Source organism: Pristis pectinata, chromosome 15 (genome assembly GCF_009764475.1).
Source record: "Pristis pectinata isolate sPriPec2 chromosome 15, sPriPec2.1.pri, whole genome shotgun sequence".
NCBI lineage: Eukaryota > Metazoa > Chordata > Chondrichthyes > Rhinopristiformes > Pristidae > Pristis > Pristis pectinata.
Window position 1 is genome coordinate 25,926,668 of NC_067419.1, and position 25,096 is coordinate 25,951,763.

General features: G+C 39.8%; 1 protein-coding gene across 18 annotated transcripts in view; it reads right to left on the minus strand.

Annotated features, from left to right (window-relative positions):
* The window catches only part of LOC127578488 (dedicator of cytokinesis protein 4-like), a 719,988-nt gene that overhangs the window by 608,752 nt on the left and 86,140 nt on the right, over nt 1-25,096 (minus strand). For all 18 annotated transcript variants that reach the window (XM_052030584.1, XM_052030581.1, XM_052030587.1 and 15 more), the window contains exons 7-8: nt 12,716-12,800; nt 4,423-4,574 (exon numbers count right to left, since the gene is read on the minus strand). In XM_052030584.1, the coding sequence (XP_051886544.1) occupies nt 4,423-4,574; nt 12,716-12,800 (237 nt within the window). The remainder of the gene's footprint in view (nt 1-4,422; nt 4,575-12,715; nt 12,801-25,096) is intronic.

Sequence of the window (25,096 nt, forward strand, 5' to 3'; positions counted from 1 at the left end):
CTGATTGTAAGAGCTTGTGGAATTTCTAGTTCATTCTTTCATCTCCAATGACATGACATCAGGTGTGCTTGAACAGCTGATGGGTGGGATCCAGGATGAAATGCATACAAGTCCTCCTGGATGCATGCATATATCAAAAGGCTAAATACATCACCAACAAACATAACCATGTTCCCATTACTTCCCTGGAACACCACCCCTCTACGCCAAACTACCCCAGATGTTGTATTTTTACATCTGCCTGTGGCTTTTAGGCTGAAGGATCTCCCAATAGATTAAATTCATATTCCCAAACATGTTCCACTGGATAATCAAATTATGACCTTGTGTCATGGTCAACCTGGCCAAACCTCCCAAAGAAACAGTAATGGAAAAGCAAAAAAAAAACTGGTGTTGGAAATCTAAAATAAAAACAGAAAATAGTGCAAATATTCAACAGGTCAGAAGGCATCAGAAGAAAGAAACTGATAATGTTTCAAGTCAATGACCTTTCATGAGAACTGGGAAAAGTTATAAAACTAGCATGTTAAGTTTTGGGGAAGGGAAATGACCACTCCACCTTCTCTGCAATTAGTTGCTAACTTCTCCTAGTTCTAAGGTAAGGTCAAGACCTGAAACATTAATTCTGCTTCTCTTTCCATAGATGCCAACTAACCTGCTGACATTTGCCTACGAAAGAGAAGATAAAAGAGGAGGAAGTAAAACATCAGGATGAGCGATCTAAACTGTAAGATTTCCATTCATAAATTGTTTTATAATACCCATCTCCTTGTGCCTGCTTTTGCATTGGTCAACAACAACACAAACAGAGAACAACAGAAATTTAATCTGGAAAAACATTACAGGAACATTATCAAAACAAAACTTCTACAGAACATCTTAAAGGGAGGAAATTAGACATGCACAAATTTTGGGATCAAGTTAGGACTTTGGCATCAATGCTTAAATGGTTAAATCTGAGGATGTGCACAAACCCCAAACTTGAAGAGGACACGTTTCTCAGCAGACTTAGAGTCACAGTGAATGGCATAGAGAAAGCATGGAAAGGAAATTAGAAACGTAAAAGTTTTCCGGTGAAGTTCAGACTGGAGGAAAAGCATAGTTGAAACCAGCAGTAGGTTGCAAGAATGGAAATGTCAATGACTTCATTTGAGGAGATTGGTGATGACAGCAGATTTGAAGGATGCAGGGACAGTATCACAGCCCCTGTATCAGTCACGGCTAATAAATGGACTAATAACCACCTGCAACTCGATCTGCAGTATAAAGCAAGACACTCAGATTATTACTTGACATCTGGCAAAGTAGCCATTCACCATGATTTGTTAGGTTATAGAAGAGAGTCTCAATTCAGTTTCCAGGCCCTACTGAGAGTTCTGTCTGAAGTTTAGCAAGGATATAATTCTGGCAAACAAGCCTTTCAGGAATAACACCATCTTCAAGATGTCACTTAAGGAGCATGTTGAAAAGATCACATGGGAAACTCCAGTGAAGTGTTCCCCTATTGGTGATAAAGCTGTATCGACAGAATTCAGCAATCTCGGGGTATGTAATATAGTTCAGGTAAATTGGCAAAGTCAAAAGCCTTTCAGTTACAACAATGTTATCCGATGCTGCCCATAACCCTCGCAAACTATAATCAAGGCTATTAGAAAACACGATTTGAAGTAGTATTAAAATTGAGCTGAAATGCTAAAATCTGGTGATTGCCTGTCAAAAACTTCCCATTTAATGGAAACATCATCACAACATTCTGCAGTCTGGGTGGTCAATGCTGTTATTCAGGAGCTTAATTTAAAACATGTAATATGCTTAAAACAAAAACCACTAGGATGCAGCATTTTACATGGAGTTGGGAGAAACAACCTATCTATTTACTACCACTAATCCCAAGGCAACATTTGCTCCACATGATATGGTACAAAGACATTCCTTAATTTCAGGTCTGCTTAATTGCACTTTATGGTTCATGTTCTGAAATTAACCAGGAGTCGATTCCACAGCCTTGGAAAATTCATTAAACAAAACCTATTTAGCTGAGGAAACCAGGTCGGATCGGTGGTAAAGAAAGCGAATGCTATGTTGGCATTCATTTCGAGAGGTATAGCGTATAAAAGTAAGGAAGTGTTGATGAGGCTCTACGGGGCACCAGTGAGGCCTCATTTGGAATATTGTGCGCAGTTTTGGGCCCCACATCTTTAGAAGGATGTACTGACATTGGAGAGGGTTCAGAGGAGATTTACGAGGATGATTCCAGGAATGAAAGGGCTTACGTACGATGAGCGTTTGTTGGCTCTTGGACTGTACTCACTGGAGTACAGAAGAATGAGAGGGGACCTCATAGAAACATTTCGAATGTTGATAGGAAAGGACAGAGGAGATGTGGCTAGGCTGTTTCCCTTGGTGGATGAGTCCAGGACCAGAGGGCATGATCTTAGAATTAGAGGGTACAGTTTCAAAACAGAGATGAGGAGAAATTTCTTTAGCCAGAGGGTGGTGAATTTGTGGAATTCCTTGCCACGTACAGCAGTGGAGGCCAGATCAGTGGGGGCGTTCAAGGAGGAGATAGATAGATATCTAAATAGTCAGGGTATCAAGGGATATGGGGATAAGGCCGGAAATTGGGATTAGAATATTTTTTTTTGTTTCCCCCCCCCCCCCCCCCCGCATTTGTCATTTCTTTTTTCCCTTTTCCTTGGAGCAGACTCGATGGGCCGAATGGCCTGCTTCTGCTCCCTTGTCTTGTGATCGTCAAACAGTTGTTGCTCCATATAAATGTAAGACAGAGCTAATTGCCAAGATCTGATAATCAGTATGGGATTGTAAACCAGCAACTTATGATACCTAAAAACAGCAGTCATCAACATGCACGAACACAATTACTCATGGGCAGCGTGAGACTCATTGTCCTTATTTCTTGGTAATGAAGCATTACTCTTCCAAACAGAAGCTGCTCTGTAGATTGGAGCCACAGATTCCTTATAATATGCAACCTAACTTTAAACCAGTTCCTAAGCCCCAACCTTTTCTATCTACATTAGACCACTATAGCCCAATAATTAGTCTAATTCTATGCCATTACACTGCTGTATAATCAGCTTTCTAAAGGCAAGAATGCCTTTCTCCTATTTAAAGGAGGATTAAGAAAATCACAACCAAAAAATAAATTAAAAGTCCACTTTAACAAAGAATTTGCTCCAAGGAATGCTGCACGAAAGGGTTTTCTAATTTCACACATGATGAGACAAATTTATTATTAAACCACATATTAAACCAAGTTAAATTACTTCATAGTTAGAGTTCAGTGGATTTCCAGTTGATATTTTTGTGACAAATCATCACACATCCTCTATTCCCATATGAACATGAACAACCATTATTGCACATCCTTGGGGTTTAGACAACTCAGAAGAGCAAAAGAGCCAAGTCATTTCTGGGCTTGTTGCAAAGCAAAGCTTTAAAAGAGGGAGATGTATATTTGATTTTGTCTTTTTAAACTTGGAGAAAATGAAATTTCATGTGAAATAACATGCCATACCTTGACATAATTAACACAAAATAAATAAACTACCTTCTGAAAAAAGCCTACATTTTAACTATATTAGTTTTATTGCTCCAGAAACAGAGGCCTTGCAAAGCTGCATATCATCATAGAAGGTAAGTATAAGTCACACTCAGCATGGCAGTTTTCCACAAACTTTCGTACATACTTACAAAACACTGCATCAGATGCCACCTTGTCCAAAACCTGGTCACATTCTCCAATACAGCGTAATCACTGTTGAGTTAATGCTAACTACATTTGTTTGCAAAACGCTAAGGAGGATCCCAAAATCAAGCCGATTCGGGTGTAAGAACACTCATAATCACCTGTTAAAAACTTCTGATTTTGTTTAAAATTTACAATTTAAAATTATCATTGCACCACATTATAATCAAAAACAGGTTTTTGTAGCCTTTTTAAAAAGTCATTTCTGGTAATTGGAAAAAAAATACTCTCAGATGATGGAATATTCATTGATTAGAATAATTTGTGACAAACCAATTTTCAGATGTATTAATCAAATGCCACTGTTCATGATAGTTTTTAAACAAAATTGTCCAATCCTTAATAAAATAAGTTAATAACAATGCCTTGAATCTAGTACTTTTACATGCGGGCTACTTTCTACCCTAAAATTAGAGCAAATAGACAAGAAAAGCTGACATTTTGCATCAACCAATCTATTTCAGGCATTCAAGGGCAGTGTATGAATGAGAGGCATACCTAACAAAGAACCATTGCTGAAATCTCTGAAATCTGCCTTAAATCAAAAGCAGGTGAAACTGCAGATTTACAATGTACAAGATTCATTGCAGTCACATATACAAAATGAGTTAATTGTTGTTTCTAAAACAAAACACAAAACCATGTAAGATCACCTGATCGGCTGATTCTCCCTGCTGTCATAAATTGAAAAGAAGACCTCAAGTTCTTCCCCTAAGTTAGTACACATCAAACTTTTCATTTGGAGAAAGAGATGGTGGGTGCTCGTTGGTATGGGGGTATCCTTCTTTCGATGTCTGTGCTCCATCTGTAAGCAATTATAAAAATGTAACCCCAGTTAAAGTTGTTCCCATTCTGGGTAAGAGAGGTTGTTTGATGTTTCATTAACAATAATCACATCATTAAAAAATTTCTTACACTATTAAATTCTCATCTTACATTTTAAAATGAATTTTATGAGGAATTCAAATTTAATTACAAATAACTGGGATGATAAGAGTGAGATATTACCACTGAGGTACAAAACAGTGATGACGTAAAGTAACCAGCAGGTTCTGGAGATTCACAACTCAAACCATCTCTGTTGATCCCTCTACTTGGCTGGTCAATTTGCACATTAGGGTCAGAGTCATATAGCATGGAAACAGGCCATTGGGCCCACAATGTCCATGCTGGCCAGTGGGCACCCATCGGTATGAATCCGATCTTCCAGCATGTGGCCCGTAGCCTTCAATGCCTAAGTGATTCAAGTGCTCGTCTAGATCCAAATGCTGTCAGCAATTCTGCTTCCACCATTCTCTCAGGCATTGCAATCCAGGTGCTCACCACTCCCTGGGTGATAAAGGTCCCCCACAGGTCCTCTCTAAATCTCTCATCCTTTACCCTAAATCTATGTTCTCTAGTTTGGTGGACAATATTATCACAAAGTTAATTTTAAGGCAGCATCTGGGTTAATATTGTAACTTAAAATCTGCTCAAAACTTGCACCTTGATAAATGCCACAATTCATTAAATTATGACATGATTTACACCAATAATTAGCTGTTCCGAAACTTCCTGGAACTTCTGCCACTTCGGAGTTATCATTATCCTGTTACCTGCCACCCCTTCCCTGCAGAGAACAAGAATGTAATAATAGCTCCAATACAACATAATTAACAATGAATGTACATTTGCTGCATTTAAGTAGAAAAGTGGAATCATGGTTACATATTTGTAAGATGACATAACTAGTCATGTGGCATGGAATATTAGCATATTACAAAGTTTCCTATAACGACCGTAATAAATAAATTCTATCACTAGAAATACACAGAATTCAAATAATTCCCAAATTAATACTCTGAAGAGGTTTACATTAAGCAATGACTTGAACTTATCAATAGGATATAGTAATATCCCTGACACTATGTAAAATCAAGTAAATGGACAACTATAATGCCCTGCAGAAAATTATGGAGCATCTCCCAAAAGATACCAATTGCAGCCTCAATAACAAAAAATAGTAAATGGCAGCTGTATAACAATGTGTTTAATTTCTCCTTCAATTCTTTTCTTCATTCCATTTATTGCGTGCAGTGAAATTTGTTTATGAGACTGATGTTTTTCTAAAATAAATACATGATTATTATCTAATTTAACCACTTTCATATATTTTGTTACAAGCAATCTTTGCATGGCTTTTACCCCAAAAGAACCTTAAAAATCTTAACTAATTTGAGCAACTAAAGCTAATATCACAATCTGCATCTTTATTACCATGACCCATTAATAAATTAATACACAAGGGTTTATATAAAATTCAACAACGAGTCACATATTGACAGTACCACTGGATTAATCACTGGTTACTCCCCTTCTGATTTGATCTTGTGTATGTCTTGGCATTTGTTAATCAATTCTCCAGACAACGTTGGTGTAAATTAACCACAAGAGGAGGATAATAGTCTAACTTTAGAGTCTATGTTGTCATTATCTCTGCTGTGGAAACATATTGCCAAAATAAATTTTATTGGTTTCAGAAAACATCTTCAAAGTATCCCTAGGCAGTTTGCGTGGGGAAAACTGGATAGTGAAGGAAAGGAGGTGCTGGTATCGAGAAGATGATTTAAATGATAACTGTGGAGGAAGCTTTTAAATATGAGGCAGAAGGGATAGTAAGCTTGTGGAAGAATTAGAGCATGACAGGGTGAGATGTTATGTGAAATGCTCCACCCACAACTTGTCACCAGTGTCAGATAATTCTCCTACAACTGTCTCACTATAATTTACTGGAGCACATTCTGCATTTCTCACCAACCAGAAAGTACAAACCAGCCACCCTGGCCTTGCCATAACACTGTGCTCTCCAGAAAATACACAACTGGGAACCCCAACTGGCTGCACTTCATTTCTTTCTATGCCACTTTTCGGATATCCACTCACGTCGGACTACTTAGGTTTTCAATTATTTGTTATAATTTAAACATTTCAAACATACTTAGAACAGGCTTCCATAAAATGAAATCAGAACTCTGATTTCTCTACTTACATTGTACCAAGCACAGCAGCAAAAAAAACACCTCAGGTCTACCCAAAATCACATGGTTTGTGACTTCCTGGTTCAGTATTTTTAAAAGGTACCATTCCCTCTTTAATGAATGATCTGAAGCAGTCACATATATTCACATAACAATAATGAAGTCCTTTTTATAGGCCAAATATGAAACAGGTCCACGTTTACTAGCACAATAGCAGAACTAATCCTCTTGCCCTCTCCCACCATTTTTAATTTCTCTACTTCAAATGTTTATGCTATTTTTAACCCCGAAAGTTGCAATACTTGCCCTCCCTTCCAACTATTCCCTATACCAATCTTTTCCTTTCCAGAACTTTTTCCATCCATACCAACTTTGTCCTCACTGGCATCGCACAGTACCCATTCAGATTCCCACTCACAATTACAAAAAAGCCCTTCTGTAGGTTTGATTCTAAAGTTACTGATTATCAGTACGCTTTTACCCTTCCCATCTGCTTCACTTTCCCGTACTGCTCAGAACAGCCCTCCTTCCAGTCAGTCTCATTAAGATTGAAAGCTCTAGCCCAATCCAAGGGGGAGAACCATCATGCAAGTCGTACAGTTTTTATATCAGTGAAAGATAACTTATGTGCCCACCAACAGAAATATATTTGTTAATAAAAATAGCAAATGCTGGAAATAGTGTGGAGAAAGAAGTATTGCTGATAATTCAATAACCTTTCACCAGAACGGAGAAAATTGACAGATAATAGATGTTACATGTTGCACAGAATGGTGGTGGCTCATTGCCTCAGTGGGAGCGGAAGGAGTGACAAAACAAAATGGACAGTATGTGTGAACATGGAGACCAGAAGAGGCTGAATAAGACGGTGATGCTGGTGGCAGCCAAGAGAGATGGTAAAGATTAACAAACAACAAGAGGTATATCTGAGGTGTATCTGCAATTACCACAGGTGGGGAGAGATCAAAAACTGAAAGGTGTGATGCAAGGGTGGAACAGCTGGCAGTCTGAAATGGTTGAATTCAATATTGAGATGAAGGCAGTCATGTGCCTGGTCAGAAGGTGAGGTGCTATTTCTTGAGCTTGCATTGAGCTTCATTTAAACAGTGAAGAAGGCCAAAGTCGGAGGTGAGAGAGGAAGTGGGATGCAGAATTATAATAGCAGCCAACTGGTAGCCCAGGGTCACCTTGGCAGAGTTAACCAAGGTGTTCTGCACAAGCATTCACCCAATAGAGCAATACAGCATTGAAACAGGCCCTTTGGCCCAACTCATCCATACTGTCCAAGATGCCCATTTAAGCTAGTCCCCTTTGCCTGCATTTGGGCCATATGCCTCTAAACCTTTCGTATCCATGTACCTGTCCAAGTTTCTTTTAGATGGTATTGTACCAACCTCAGCCACTTCCTCTGCCAGCTCATTCCATACACATACCACTCTCTGTTTGAAGAAGTTGCCCCTCAGGTCCCTTTTAAATCTTTCCCCTCTCTCATTAAGCCTCTGCCTTTTAGTTTTTGATTCCCTTTCCCTGGGGAAAAAGGCTGTGCACATTCACCCCATCTGTGCCCCTTGTGATTTTATACACCTCTAAGGGTTCCAGTCAGTCTCCTCTACTCCAAGGAGGAAAGTCCTAGCCTGTCCAACCTCTCCCTATAACTCATGCCCTCGAGTCCTGGCAACGTTCTCTTAAATCATCTTTGCACTCTTTCCAGCTTAATGAAATCTTTCCTATAACAGGGTAACCAAAACTATGTACAAGACTCCAGGTGCGGCTTCACCAATGACTTTTACATAACTTCCCGACTCTTATACTCACTGCCCTGACTGATGAAGGCCAGCATGTCAAATGCCTTCTTCACCACCCTGGCTACCTGTGATGTCATTTTCAGAGAACTATGTACCTGTAGTCACGGGTCTCTCTGTTCTACAACATTCCCCAGGGACCTACCCCGCACTGTGGAAGTCCTACCCTGGTTTGACTTCCCAAAATTCAACACCTCACACTTATCTGAATTGAACGCCATTTGCCATTCTTCTGCCCACTTACCTAGCTGATCACAATCTCCCTGTAACTTTTGATCACCTTCTACACTGTCTACGATACCACCAATTTTAGTGTCATCTGCAAACCTACTAAACTTGCCTAGTACATTCGCATCCAAATTGTTTATACGACAAACAATGGGCCCAGTACCAATCACTGTGGCACACCAATAGTCAAAGGCCTCCTGTCCAAAAAACCTTCCACCATCACCCTCTGCTTCCTACCATCAAGTCAATTATGTATTCACTTTGCTAGCTCTCCCTGGATCTCATACAATCTAACCCTCCAGACTGGCCTTCCATGCAGGGCATTGTCAAAGGCCTTGCTAAAATCCACATAGACAATGTCCACTGCCTTGCCCTCATCAATCCCCTTGGTTATTCTTCAAAAAAACTTCAACAGAATTGTGAGACGTGATTTCCCACGCACAAAGTTGTGTTGACTATCCCTAATCAGTCCTAGTCTACCCAAATGCTAAAAGATCCAGTCCCTCAGAATCTCATCCAGTCCCTCAGAATCTCATCCAGTAACTTATCCATCACTGATGTCAGCCTCACCAGCTTCCTGGCTTGTCCTTGTTGCCCTTCTTAAATAATGGTACAGCATTAGTAATCAAGTCGAATTTAATGTCATGTGCACAACTACACTGAGGTACAGGTACAATGAAAAATTTGCTTGCAGCAGCATCATAAACATGTAGGTCCAAAACAGACACACAGTTTCAGCCACTCTGCAGTCTTCCAGAACTTCATGCGTGGCTAAAGATGATACAAATATCTATGCAAGGGCCTCCCCAACTTCTTCCCTTGCTTCACACAATTTCTGAGAATTCATTGGTCAGGCCCTGGGGATATATCCATCTTAATGTGCTTTACGACTGCCAATACCTCATATTTGGTAATCTGTATTTGATGTCCCCAACGTAGAGAAAACCATATTGTGATCCCCAAATGTGGCAATAGCTTGTGGGAGCAATGCTTGCTCACTCAGCTGCCAGCTCATGTCACCGTACGTTACATTAATCATTTTGCAGCACTGACAGACCAGCAGGTACAGTCATCAAACAAGATACTGAGATGCCACAGAGATAGAGAAAATGGTGTTAAGCTTTGTGGAAACTCTACCCCAGGCAACTGCTGCAGTGGTTCATTGAAGCAGTGACTCCTGTACCATTTTGTTTTCCTGTCAATCATGTATTTTCCTGAACTATCCTATTCTGGAAAATACAATCCACATTTTATTTATCTTCCATAATGCTGCTAACCTGGCCAAAACTTGCAGAAATTTAGAGATCCTCTGCACCAGCTATAACCTAATCCACCCAAAAAGAATTGGGTGGGTTTGAATGGGATACACAATTTGTACCCAGAGAAGTTATATGTTGCACTGCAATAAAATACAGGAGGATGTAAATAGGACATCTTCCCACCCATTGATTTTTAAAAAAAGGGTAGATTAAATTGAGGGCTTTAATTTTCCAATTAATACTGCAATGTGCTGCCCTAAGAATATAGTCATGGCCAACACATCCAACTATACTCGTCACTAATTTCCATGCACTGCTACCTTTTTGTTTCCAAATTTAGAAATACATACACAATAGCATGAATGTCCATGATTACCAAACACTCCAGAGAGAAGGCCTGTTTACTTATTTCTCAAAGGTATTAATTATAGAGGTAAAGAAGCCTCTTGTCTAATGGCATTTCAATGTTGAACCATCCTCACCCCCTGCACATCCTACCCCACAGAGTCAAACACCAGACATCACATTTCATGAAAAAAAGTGCCAGAGGGGAGCTAATTACACCTCCTTGATGACCAATTTTCTGACCTTTTTTCCCACTTCAAACCTGCTTGAAGGTATCAAATGAACATTTCTCGTAGCCTCCTAACACTGAACAAAGAAAAATTTACATTTACAGATAAAAGATTCAGCAATATAAAAATTTCAATATGTACATCTCATTTACTCTTTTTCAACTGAAATTTTACCATCTTATGGCCCTTTCCAGTCTAAGCGCTCCTCCTAGCTCAAGGCTACCAATGCACAAAAGTCTAACAAAAGCTACCTCTGGTACTGCAGCCACCCAGCCATTTTAGACTTAACCTAGACTTGGTTGTTTATCTATGGACATACTTATGCACAAAACTAATTATTTTATGTTGACAATAACTTGCAACTTATCGCAGAGCAACGTAGCTGAAATCTGCACCTCCAAGGCAGACTAAAGACAGTGAGATTGAAGAGGTTTTAAAATACAAACAGTGGAGCTCTATGAACAGTGGCACCAGGAGGTGAAGAAGGCTGTAGAACAGCAAAGGGACAACACCATTGGGAATTTCCATTGGCGAGGATCTTGATGCCTTCCAGTTAAAAAATGGAAGATGAAAAACAAAACAGGTGATAACAAAAAGATTAAAAGGAGTTTTTTTTATAAAGAGGAGCTGGAAATTACATAAAGGACTCCTTAGAATGTTAACGGAGAATATCCAAGAAATTGGGAGGCTAAAAGACAATGGACAAGATTTATCAGTAGTGGGAGTGAGGTGTGGACAGAAACAGAATGTTGCAGAGATAGAAATAAGCAATGCATGCAATGAAAAGAATAAGTGAAGCTACGCATACCAGCACACCAATTAAAAGAGTGCCTTTCTCTCATATGAACTTTCTATGAATTAAGCACTAAGTGCTATGTTGAGGTGAGGGGCAGGACACCATGTATTACAAATCAGGTTGTCTTCACATAAGTAAAGTAGGCAGCCTGCATTGGTGGCATCAGAATGGATTTGCGGGATAAATCACTGCAGGAAAAAAGCATTCTAAATTAAGTGCTGGAAAGTTATACCTATTATGTTCATTTTCAAATATAGTTTTGAGAGACTCCACCAAAATACTCTATTTATTGTGTTGGTCAGGAGCATAGAACATAACATTCAGAAGCAGTCCCGGGAGTGCCACAGTGTGTTAAATAACACTTTTACTATTCAGTTTATTTAATGATCCTGTAAATGGGACTCAATAATAAAATTAAACCATCATTCCTGCAAAACAATAAGTCAAATTACATGAAATACAAAAACAAACTCCAGCGGGCTTCTTCTAAATTAAGAATTTAAGCAGGTCAGGATCACATGTTTAAACTAATCAATTCACTTATTGATAGGTTCAGTGTGCTTTTAGAAACCAGCCCAGTGAGAGTATTTAAATGGATGATTTCATACAGATTAGGATGACAATACGAATACCCAATGTGACAAATTGGTGGAATCTTTCAAAATGTTGCAACAGTGAAATATTATCCAAAGAACCACAAGTTTCAAAATTGAAAGCTGAAGAGACAATGGATATGATATCTACATAACAGTTAAAATGGATTAAATATGCTTTTAAAGAATTAAAATAAGCTTTATATCCTGGCTGAAGAAAATCATCACACTTCCCATTCGTAATTGTATCTTTCTGTTCTGACATGATATATTCAAGTTTCCGATCAAGGAAAGAGAGCTTAAATTACCATTGTGTGGGCATTTTCTAGCAACTACCTGACAAGCAACATGGTTTGGGCTGCAACCATCTGAGGTTTTACCAAGGGTTTTAGTCCAATTGTCCCTGGAGAAAGGAAGATATGGGTATAATGCTAAAAGGCTAGTGGCCATCTGTTCAGTTGGGCTTCCCAGCAATATGACTCCCATTCCACCCCCTCTTCTACTTCAAAGCAAAGGAATGCATAGATTTTCACTGATTTGAGACCTGGTCCACAACTTTAAACCTTAGCGACATACTAAAAAACCTTAGAAAAATAAGGGAAGGTACCCCTTGCTTCAACTATAGAGGTTCTTCCATAAGAGGACAATAAATGTAAATTTTCAAATAGATGCTCACCAATTTGTACAATTCTGTAACACTGATTTCTTCAGGATCAACCATACTGAATTCTTTCCTTGGAACCAGATCCAAACCCAGCTGCCTATTGGGATGATAAAACAACATTTAATAGATTAATTTCACTTATCAAGTACTTTAAAAGCAAACAGATTAATGCCCAACTCTATAATTACAGATATTACAGCACCATAGCAGACTCAAGTGTCATGTGTAAAGTTGTAGGACCAGAGTCGATGGATTGGGACTATACCTAAAGAAAATTTAGATAGGTGGATGTGCATTTTAAAATTGAAGCTTGTTGGTAGCTAACATACATCAAAAAAGTCATAAGTGAGCGGGATGAAACCAGTTAGGATCCAGATGGAGCTTTGAACAAGCACAAGGTTGCAGAAGGTAGAAGTAGTAAGTGCCAGAAGCAGAGCATTGAACTAGTTGATTCTCGAACTATTAAAGCATTCAATGGAAGTTTTATTAGTTGAAGGGTTAAAGCAGGCAGAAGAAAGGCAGACTTTCACTTGTGTAACCTTTCATGATCCCAGGACAATCCAAATCATTTTACAGGCAGGAGGTACTTTGACAATGACTATAGGTGATACCGTAGTGGTTGAAGATGATGTTATTCCAAGCGCGAAAATGTTAAGTTGGAATCTAAACTCAGCAATAAATAAGATGTTGAAACTGTGAATAGTCAGGTTCAACCCAAGGGAATTAAACAGAGTGAGGAAACAGCATTTGTGAAAGCCTTCTCAATGTATTAATGGAAAAGATTACAGCTCCTCCAAGACTGGATTTTTATCAGGCAAATTAAAAAAAGTGTTACATCCCCCTTCAGTTTTGAAGGGGGATGTAACATTATTGGAAATCCTGATATGACAAGAAGCCTCATTGCTATGTAGCTGTAGGGTTAGTGTGTGAACTGCAGTTGTATTTCTCCAGTGTTAGATTTCAATGTGAAACTCTTACGCTAAAGCTGGATAAAAAGAGCATTTCATACCATTTACAGTTTGTACTAGCTGCATTATAATGCCAGTTTGATGTGTAGTTGCTTTTCAATTATGCCCAGATGGCCTGATACACTGTCTTGGCACTTCTACAACTCTTTAAAATTAGGAGAGAACAGATGCTCTGGCTACAATCTTAATGTTTAAAAGTACAGTGATGAAGCACAAAGCTCAATTTAACTGATTAGCCTTGGGACACTACAAGCTACAGCAAGGACCATCAAACGAGGCACATACCAAATGTCAGATCAATGGCTACATCAGAACTAAAACATAAACGCAGATTTCCAAAAGAAAAACATTGATTTTGCAATTTTAAACTCTGGCAATAGTATCTCTGGATCCTTCAGTGTTCTCTGACAGCACTCAGTGTTGAAGTTCAGTCATTGGTTTGTTATCTTAAGGCAGATGAACAGGCTTTAATGACATACTTATGCAGCTTGTTCAGTCTCAGTGTTTGAATGCACCATTCATGTTTTACCAAGCACCCAATTGATTAAGTATTCTGCTGAGACAAGTGAAAGCCATTTGGTAAACTGGCATAAAGGTCACTTGGCCTGCAATCTTCCTTTCCCCATTAACTGCAGGGTTGAAATCTACATTCACTCTGCCATTTCCTTGAAACATGGCCAAATTAGGAATACAAATAAATTGGGAGATTCAGGCCATTAACCTATGGGGATCAAAGTTTCAAAACAAAAGCAAGCTATTCTATTTAAATTTCTGAAAGTCCTCCTGTAGTAACGAAGCAAATATTTCAGAAACATATCTGGATATGAAGATGAAACCAGGGATGGAAATCCACTATTGTGAAGAGAGACTAATGTTTTCACCACAATGGAAAAGGAAATTTGATTGAGGTTTTCAAGATCATTAAGGGTTTTGCTAGTGATGACAGGTATTTCTTCTAGTTGGGGAGTTATTAAAAAGTTATTGACTTAGATTTATGCCTAAGAAAATGAAAGAGACGGTGCATGAAATAATCTGCCACAGAAAATAGATGAAATAGAGACCACTATCATTCAACTCAAAAGCAGATAAATGATTTCAGTTACGAGACCTTGGAGAGGGTCTGAGATGGTGGGATTAGAACATAGAACATTACAGCACAGTACAGGCCCTTCGGCCCACAATGTTGTGCGGACATTTTAACCTACTTGAAAATCAATCTAACCATTCTCTCCCACGTACCCCTCCATTCTTCTATCATCCATGTGCCTATCTAAGAGTCTCTTCGATGTCCTTAATGTATCTGCCTCTACCAGCACCCCTGGCAGCACGTTCCACACACCCTCCACTCTGTGTAAAAAAAAACTTACCTCTGATATCCCCCCTGTACCTTCCTCCAGTCACCTTAAAATTATGCCCCCTCGTGTTAGCCATTTCTGCCCTGGGAAAAAGTCTCTGGCTATGCCTCTTATCATCGTGTACACCTCTATCAGGTCACCTCTCATCCTCCTTCGCTCCAAAGAGAAAAGCCCTAGCTCGCTCAACCTATCCTCATAAGACATGCTCTCCAATCCTTTCAGATTGCTCCAGTAAAGCATTAGCTCAGATATTAAGAGCCCTATAACCTCCATCTGTACTACAAATACCTATGATTCTCCGAGGACAAAATTTGTGTCACCCTAGGAAAGTAACACAAGAGACCAACAGCAGCAAAAATAATCCTACAAAGTCCTAAAAACAAAAAAACTATTACTTTAAGAAAGTATTACATTGATATTGCAGCAAGATACAGGCCAATTTTTGAGGAAAACAGACAAAAGAAATTTCCATGCTCAGCATTCACCAATCATGAAAAACCTTCTAAATAATAATCTAAAGGAAGCTTTCACTTGTAACATAGATGCTGGATAGCTCAGTCTCCAAAGCAGTCTGTTGTTTGCTCCCTTGTCACGAGGGAACATAATGAAAATATCCAATGTTCCATCTCCAGTTAGTGATATTTGTTGACACCATCAAGGATCATCATTGGAATATCATATTTAATCACTGATTCCCCAGGCTAAGGATGATTTATACTAACTGAGGTGTTGCCAATAAAAATTGGCTTTTCTGAATCTTTCCTTCATTCTAGATTTTTGTCTCCTGTGCCCTCTTGCCTTTCCTCTGCCATCCTGTCTCTCTGCATTCCTCCCCGCCACCCCCCACCCACACACAGATTTGCTAAAAAATCCCCACTGTAGCAGCTGGTAATGATGACCATGAATTCCCTGTAAAACATAGTAATTATGTTTGTCTTAATTTTAGAATGACTGGAAAATCATCTCATACTGACAATGTATGTATTTTACCACACATAACGACAAAGAATGCACAAGAGGAAAATAGGAGAGAAGGATCGTTCTCCTTTCCAGGATCTTTCACATCCCAAGGACACCTAAAATGCTACACAGCCGACAAATTACTTTTGTAGTGTAATCACTCTTACATAGCCAAACCCCAGCAACCGTGCACAGCACGCCACAAACATCAAAGAGGCAGACTATTAGTTAATTTGCTTTCAGAGTTTTGCCTGAGGAATAAATATAGACCAGGATATGCTGAGGACAGCAGTTTCACATCTTAGTTGAAAGGCAGAACTGAAGAATTACATTGGTTTATGTGACCCAACAGAATTTGAAACCGCAGATTTCTGACTCAGAGGTTAAGTCATCAACAAAAACAACAGAAGGATAGCTGGTAACTAATCCGAACTTGAAAAAAAAAACTGTTGAATCAAGGATATCTAGAAAATCGGAGAAGTTTCCTTCATCGAAACACAAGCAGGAGAAACTGAAGTGCAACTCAAAACTGAACCGAGATTGAAAGGGTAGCTCACCTACTCAAAAACTGAATTGTGCATTTTTGTTGGAGGCAAGAGAACAATCTAACAATGGGCCCCACATATGCAGCACACTGTTCTGACATTGTCTTGGGGAAGCACATAAAGCTGAATTGCTCTGGTGATTTTTGTCAGCCAACATTGACCCTTAATGTGATCTACTGTTTGTTGGCTTGAACTTTAGCAGAACATACATTTTAATAACAACGTTATGCAATTATTGCTTTCCTCGCATTCAAAAGTGCAAATCACAGAGTAACACATTGATTTGAGGCAAGGGCACAAGAGACAGGGTGGCAGGAAATGGGTCCATCAGTTATTCATATTTAATTTCTAATCAAGATCAGGGTTATTTTCAAAATAGAATTTTTGTAGATTTAATCTCAAAGGAAAATGCATCAAAAGCAATTTCAACAGATTTTATACTGCAACACACAGAAATGGGGAACCTCTATATCAAAGATCCCTTCTGAAGGATTGCAATCACGTTTTGAGTGTCAATCCTCAGGAAAGGCTCTGGAAGGGAGACAGCACAAACTTGAGAGAGTAACACCAAAGGTTAAGCTATAATATTGCACAAATCTGCAGCATTCCCTTGATTTCAAAAAGTTCAGCATTAATCTAATTAAGGATCTCAAAAGGCAAAAAGGATTTCATGGAATGATAGAAAGTTATACCACAGGAAGCCTTGCACCCATGTATCCATGCTAGTCAAAAATATCCCAGCTTTTTAGACAAACCCCACTTTTAATTTGACATGCAGACAGCAGAGCCTGAGGAGATACAATGGGGTATTTCAGCTTGCCAGTATAATACTGAATTGGCGTTACAATAGGATGGGGGGAAATTTACTCCCTGGAACTGAGCTTATAGATGGTAGGACATAAGTAGAGGATGAAGAGAAGGCAGCAGTTAGAGATAATATTGCTACCCCCCAATGAAGGTGGTGGGAAATCAGAGGGTCAGAGCTTCTGCTGGGGGCATCAGAAGGAACTCAGGACTTCAGGGTCTTGGAGTATCTGAGACACTGAGGCCTGTGGGGATGAAATCAGTTGGTGGGAGAGTAGATTTAGAAGGTTAAATATGGGACAGAGAGAGATCCCTATTCAGCACCATGCCAGTCGCTTCCAGGACAACACAGGCTAATTTCCCCATGATAGTCTTAAAGGCACAAGGAATGAGTCTGATGCTGAAGGCACACAAGACACACAAGTGTGACTTGCACTTGAGTATGCTGGATCAAATTTCCCGAGTGACACAAAATGACCCATGAATGATCACTATCATGTTTTACTTCCTTCCAAGTACATTGTTAATTGGGTATGCTGAAATAAGGTACATGATCAAATTTCTAGGGCCCCCCATTTTCTCTGCTGTAGGAATGTTGAAAAGGAGGCACAGTCTGCAAACAGGGCCACTTACACATGTAATCAATCGAGACATTATAAATCTTAAATATCCTTTGCCAAAACACTGGACAAATTAATGTTTCAAAACAAGGAGTGATAGCTTAGAGTAGAGGGATTTAGAAAAAGGCAAGTTCCAATTGAGTATCTGAACAAGCTCATAAGGCCAAATGGGCCAAGATTCCCATATTCCTTTGTTTCCAACATTTTTAGCTACTTTTTTGCCACTTTCTTTCATATTAATCATTTCTAAAATAGAAAGATGTCAAAATAAACATACACTCCTTCCATCACTTTCCCCCCCTTCTCCCAAGGGAAATACTAAAAAAAAGTTTTTTTTTAAATGGGGGAACATTAGAGGGAACTTCTTCACTCAAAGAGTGGTGGGAGTGTGGAATGGGCTGCCATCTGATGTGGTAAATGCGGGTTCCCTCTTAGCCTTTAAGAGTAAATTGGATAGATACATGGACAAGAGAGGTCTGGAGGGGTATGGGCTGGGGGCAGGTAAATGGGACTAGCAGAATAATGTTTTGGCACAGACTAGAAGGGCCGAATGGCCTGTTTTCTGTGCTGTAGTTTTCTATGGTTCTATGGTTATATACATGTTAAAACTGCAATTCACATTCTAAATGTAATGAATGGCACCACATGTAATAGAAAACAAATGGTTTGTCTATGGTTAATAGAAGGGATTTGTGACCAATTTTGACACAAATACATCTCAAAAATTGAGGCCTAAACATTTTTCATCAATTCAGACAAATTTCCTGCATCAATGAGTGACAGCTAAGAACATTCAAAAGGAGAACTTCTGTGGCATCAATGTATTGTAATTTATGAATAAGCTATTATCTTAATCAGCTTAGTCACAGTTTTCATTATAGATTGGGTTTGCTTTATTTTCCATGCTAAGTGTCATTGCTAATAATCCATATTCATTCACCTCCACGAACATGCCAAGAGCTGGAGGTTACAGTTCAACACCTGTGAAATAGAAATTCTGCTTTGCTGAGGACTGATTAAAATTTTAGCTACTGAACTTGCACAATTGTATTGAAGCCAATGGGGATTTTATCCAGAGGTTCAATGGCAAAATCCTATTGGCTTTTCTTTGTTCTTCAACAACTAAATAGGGTAAGAAAAATAAATAGGAATCCTCAGATGTTTCAGCAAGTTTACCCAAGATAATTCTGAGCCAAACACATTGACCTGAGATGTAATGGTATTAGGTATCCATCTAATTGCAATACCACTGGGAAGGTAAAACTAGGCAAGTAGAGGTTCCCATTTCCTACAGTTATTCAGCTTGTCTCCTATTGGAAGTGCACAGTTGTGGATAAAAAATTAAATGGAGGCAGAAGATTTAAGGCTCAAACAAGAATAACAGCAGCTCAAGAAGGGTATCAAGCTGTAATTACACCTTAGGCCAGAGATTTCAAAAACTTGGCACATACAGATATGGCAAATATTTACAGATTTAATTTCCATTTATCAGAGGCAGTGTTTGGTGAATTTCCTTTCATCCCCCATGTACTAGAGTGCATTCAAGGGAGATCCCAGAGGTAGCAAACAAATTCTTCTGCTTAGACCATCAACAATTATCTCACCAGTTAAGGCCTAGAATGAGCTTTGAAGGAAGGGATGTCAAAAGTACATAATACCAGAAGGGATTGCAGCTCTCCAAAATCAGTCAATAGGAATATTTAGCCACCAAGATATTGTTAATAACCCCCATCCTCAAGTGTTGAAACAGGGACTGTATTCCTTACAGGCGGCATGAACCCTGCTGAGAACTACAGCTGATGGTGACAGGACTACGGAATCCCACAACCTTCATCTACTCTGATATTTCAGTTTTCTGACCATTGAGAAGAGATCGATTGCTTGCCAAATGTCCTGTTTTCACAACGAAGTGAAGGTCTCAAAATATCTATTCAAAAGCTTTGCAATCCAACCTACCTGCTATTTATTATTTTGATCTGTAAGACAGAACAGCAACATGAAAGCTATCAACGTGCCAAACGATCAGCCAGAAGCCACTGAAAAGATTTTTGGACAATTTAATTTTGGAACATTTATGTATTATTTAAAGCTAGTTCTATAATTTAATATTTTGGCCCAACTTACTGACTCTATTTATTATTCTATTTGTAAATACATCTTTTAGTTCTGGCCTGTGAATGTTCAGAGAGTCTGAATCAGCTTTCAGATCAAAGGCCAAATAAGAACAGCTATTCCATGTAATTTCCAGTGTTATGTGAGTAACTGCTACTCACGTATTTGATTACTCTGCTCACTGCTGGCATTAGGCTGGCTGTGTCTGTTCACAGGAGACTGTGCCCTCATGGAAATTGCCTATCATCAAGTGTAAACGTAGGACCACTGAAGTGAGAACGTCAAATTTGTGACGCAAAGATTAAGTCTCGTTTTTGACATAAATCAGGTTTGTACTGGCTTTAGGCTCATCCCCCCCAAATTTATTCATCCATATCCAAGAGAAAAATGCCAGGAATCAGGAATTGGTTGTCAGGTTAGAACTGTGAGTATAAGATTTGACAGCTTTGGATTCCCAAAATATACTAATATGCTGGGGCACTTCAAGATAAAACAAGAAGGTAGTATTGGATCTCTTAAAGAACATTAAGGTGGATAAGTCCCCAGGGCCTGATGGGATATACCCCAGGTTATTGAGAGGGGCAAGAGATTGCTGGGGCCTTGACCAATATCTTTGTGTCCTCTCGAGCCACAGGTGAGGTCCCGGAGGACTGGCACATAGCTAATATTGTTCCATTATTCAAGGGAAATAGGGATAATCCTGGAAATTATAGACAGGTTGGTCTCACATCAGTGGTAGGGAAGTTATTGGAGAGGATTCTTAGGGATAGGATCTATGAGTATTTGGAAAACCACCGCCTAATTAATGGCTTTGTGTGGGACAAGTTGTGTTTTACTAACTTGATTGAGTTTTGAGGAGATGACAAAGGTGATTGAAGAAGGTAGAGCTGTGGATGTTGTCTACATGGATTTTGGTAAGGCACTTGACACGGTCCCTCATGAGAGGCTCATCTGGGAGATTAAGACACATGGGATCCACGGTGAGTTGGCTGTCTGGATTCAGAATTGGCTTGCCCATAGAAAATAGAGGGTAGTGGTCAATGGGACTTATTCTGACTGGAGGTCTGTGACTAGTGGTGATCCGCAGGGATCTGTACTGGGACCTCTGCTGTTTGTGGTATATATGAAATGACCTGGATGAAAACGTAGATGGGTGGGTTAGTAAATTTGCAGATGACACAGAGATTGGTGGCATTGTGGATAGTGTAGAAGAGAGCGTACAAAGCAAAATGATGCAGCAGGATATAGATCAGTTGCAGATATGGGTGGAGAAATAGCAGATGGAGTTTACTTTGGCCATATGTGAAGTGTTGCACTTTGGGAGATCAAATGTAAAAGGGAAGTACACTGTTAATGGAAAGACCCTTAACAGTGTTGATGTGCAGAGGGATCTTGGGGTCCAAGTCCATAGCTCCCTGAAAGTGGCTATACCGGCTGATCGGGTGGTAAAGGCAGCGTATGGCATGCTTGCCTTTATGCTACAGGATTATAAAACTCTAGTTAAACTGCATCTGGAGTACTGCATTCAATTCTACTCACCCCATTGCAGGAAGAATGAAGGCTTTGGAGAAGGTGGAGAGGAGGTTTACCAGGATGCTGCATGGATTAGAGGGCATGTACTTTCAGGAGAGGTTGGACAAACTTGGGTTTTTTTTCTCTGGAGTGGCAGAGGCTGAGGGGAAATCTGATAGGGATTTGTAAGATTGTGAGAGGCATAGATAGAGAAGACTGCTGGCATCTTTTTCCCAGGGTTGAAATATCTAATACCAGAAGGCATGCATTTAAGGTGTGGGGGGGGGGGGGGAGGGGAAGAGTTCAAAAGGAGATGTGCAGGGCAAGTTTTTTTTTATTAACACAGAAAGTGGTGGGTGCCTGGAACGCGCTGCCTGGAGTAGTGGTGGAGGCAAGTACAAGAGGGTTTCAAAGGCTCTTAGATAGGCACGTGAAATGTGCAGGAAATGGAGGGATATGGACATTGTGTAGGCAGAAGGGATTAAGTTTAGTTGGGCATTTGATTACTAATTTAATTAGCTTAGCACAACAACGTGGGCTGAAGGGCCTGTTCCTGTGCCGTACTGTTTTATGTTCTATTTGTAGAACCAACATTCTCAGGCTGTAGGTAATGCTCTGAGCTGCGTCAATGTGCCCTCTGCTACAATACAGAAATGCAGCAGATGGCACACGGCAGCTTCTAGACCACCAGTCAGGCCTTCTGTCAGCTACCATTCCAGATATCAAGTGATAGTGACCTAAACATGTAACACCTCCACTGCAGCTAATGTTTTGTTGACCGTTATGTTTCTTCTGATTCTATAGTGATAATTATATAAAAACTTCAATCATCAACCTACAACTTGCATCACCCGATTCCAGAAATAAATGAATGATGAGGCTCACTCAGCAAATGAAAATATAATTTAATGTAATTTTCTTTTTAAATGACGTCAATCAGGACACACCATCAGAGAATTGCATTTGGAGAAATTATTGAGCATGAAAGTAGAAAGGAGTCAAATTAATAGCAGCAGCAAAAAATAATCCTACGATTGTGCTACCTCACCTGGGTATATTAAACGCCTGTACTCCAATATATTCTGTAACCCCTTCATCAACTTGCCCGGTAGCAGATGTTTACAATACAAGGCCAGAAAAAAATAAGCGCAATAGGTGTTAAATGATTTTGTTTAAAAATCAATACACAGATAACAACTGTTCCTCCTCCAACACAGTAGTCTCAAAATTTGAATATGAAGCAGAAGTTATTTTTAAGCACAAGGGATGTTGGAAAGGTTATGGTGTGGCAGCCAAGGCACACTTGTGCATTTTTGTGGAACGTGTTGTACCATACACCATATTTACATGCCTACAAGAGATTACTGACTAGGCAGATCATACTGTCAATCAGTGCATGATTGGGATTTGATGCTGTTGCTGCCAAATTGGAGCTTCACACTCGCATAGCCAAATACTCTTTTGCAGAAAGGAGCCACCACCTCCTTCCCCTAAACACTCCAACCTCTGCAGGATGAACATTCCCACCATAAACTGCCATCTCCTACAGCCACAAATGCAACCGCTGAGCAGAGCCTCTAGTTGTCAAGGTGACAATATCCATGACTGTCTGCTTTCTAGATTCTGTTCGGATTAGGGGCGATTGTATTCATTTCTCACAGTTTCAAATCCACTGTGGCATAAGGAAAGACACTAATACCTGCTATTCAATGAGTGTGCATTGGAAGTAGATTGATAATAGGGATCCAAAAGGAATACAGGCTTCTACAAGGCAAAAGATAAAAGATTTCAATCACATCTGCTTGCAGGCACCAAATGCATCACAACTAAATTGAATTGCAATGAGTCAAAATCCAGCTGGTGTATGACTAACACGTGACCACAAAGGCCAATACTCAACATTCTGGCAATAGATAGAAGCAAATATGCAATAAGCCCCACACTGTCATCGAACAGACCACTGGAGCACCAAAATGATGTTTTTGTTGTTTAACTGCACCAGGGGAACCCTTGGTACTTGACTAGAAGTCATGATACCCACTCAGTCATTTGCTACATGCTGTAAGATCCCAACCAACATGAAAGCACAAAAGTACACAGTAGAAATCAACAGAAAAAGTAAGAGTTGAAAAGGAGAACAGAGAAAAGAGCAGCAAAGGAAGATATGGAGAAGGCAACCAGAGTGGACTGTCCATGAGCAATGCAACCAAAGCTGCAATCTCAATTCTCTACCCACACACTTCCTTTTTCTCTGCACTGCCCAAGGCACCTTCCTGGATATTTTGGAGGTTCTTTTAATATTCAAGATCTAAAACAAAACCAATATAACAAATTAACTTTAAAAATCATAAGTTTAATGTTGCACAGAAACAGCAAATGATCACCCCATGTGCATTTCCTGAGTGTCCATCTTCTCCAAGTCTTTGCAAGCCTCAATACTCCAAGCATATTCAATGTCTGCAGCAGAATACAATTGGCTTTCAATGGATGAAGGTGCAAATGAACAACATCAAGCTGTTCTGGGCAAAGGAGGTCAGGCTTAAGACTGCACCATCTCAGCACAAGGCAAAGGAGTTAGAGTAGATATCCAGCAGGCAACTGCAAGGAATTGGCAGGGTGTTTGGAGAGGACAACAGAGTTCTGCTCTCTGGAACCAATGTTGCTCCTCTACAGGTTCCTCAGCAATTCAATTAATCTGTTGGGAGGATAGATTGTTGTGACAATCTACAACCCCTTTGTGCAATGTAACTGGAGGCAATTTCTGTGGCATAAGCATGTCAACTTGTGACACCTGTTCTATGCAAGCAAGAATTGATTCAGACCCGACACAAAAGTGCCAAGGCCAATGCCGACATGCTCCATGCTTCTTGATGCCCACTAACCATTGATTCAAGGATTTCACAGTGCTTTCAATTGTAGACTACTTCAACAGTTTTCTCATCCAAATCCTTTGCATGCAAATCTTCCCTCCAGGGACCAGGCATACAATCCTACTTGTCTTTTGAGTGCTTTCATGTCCAGTACTTCACCTACATATCCCACTTCCAAATTATGTGACACACCTACATCTGAACTGGAGCTAAGAGTGTTCAAGTGAGTGCCTGAGTTTCTTCATTCATTCCTCAATCTTCTCCAACTGCTTGACCAGGATCTGGTTTTTGGCAATGTGAAAAGGGAAAGGGTGGGATTGTGGTAATGGGAGAGCTCAGAGGGGACAAGCAGGGTTTGGAGCTCAGCAGGTCAGGCGGCATCAAGCATGAGGAACAACACCCCAGCCTTCGACTCACTAATGAATTCTTCAGCTTCAGGTAACACTTTCTTTACCCACTGTCATCCATCAACATATCCCACTCTACATGTCTGCAGTACCCATGCATCTCAATAACAGCTGTTCTAATCACAGAGAGAACCATCTCCTCTGAAACATCACAATGCCCTCTGCTAGTTAGCTGCTGGTTACCGTTACAATAACGTTTCCCCATCATTGTTAATGGGGGTGAAATGCACTGAGCAGTTT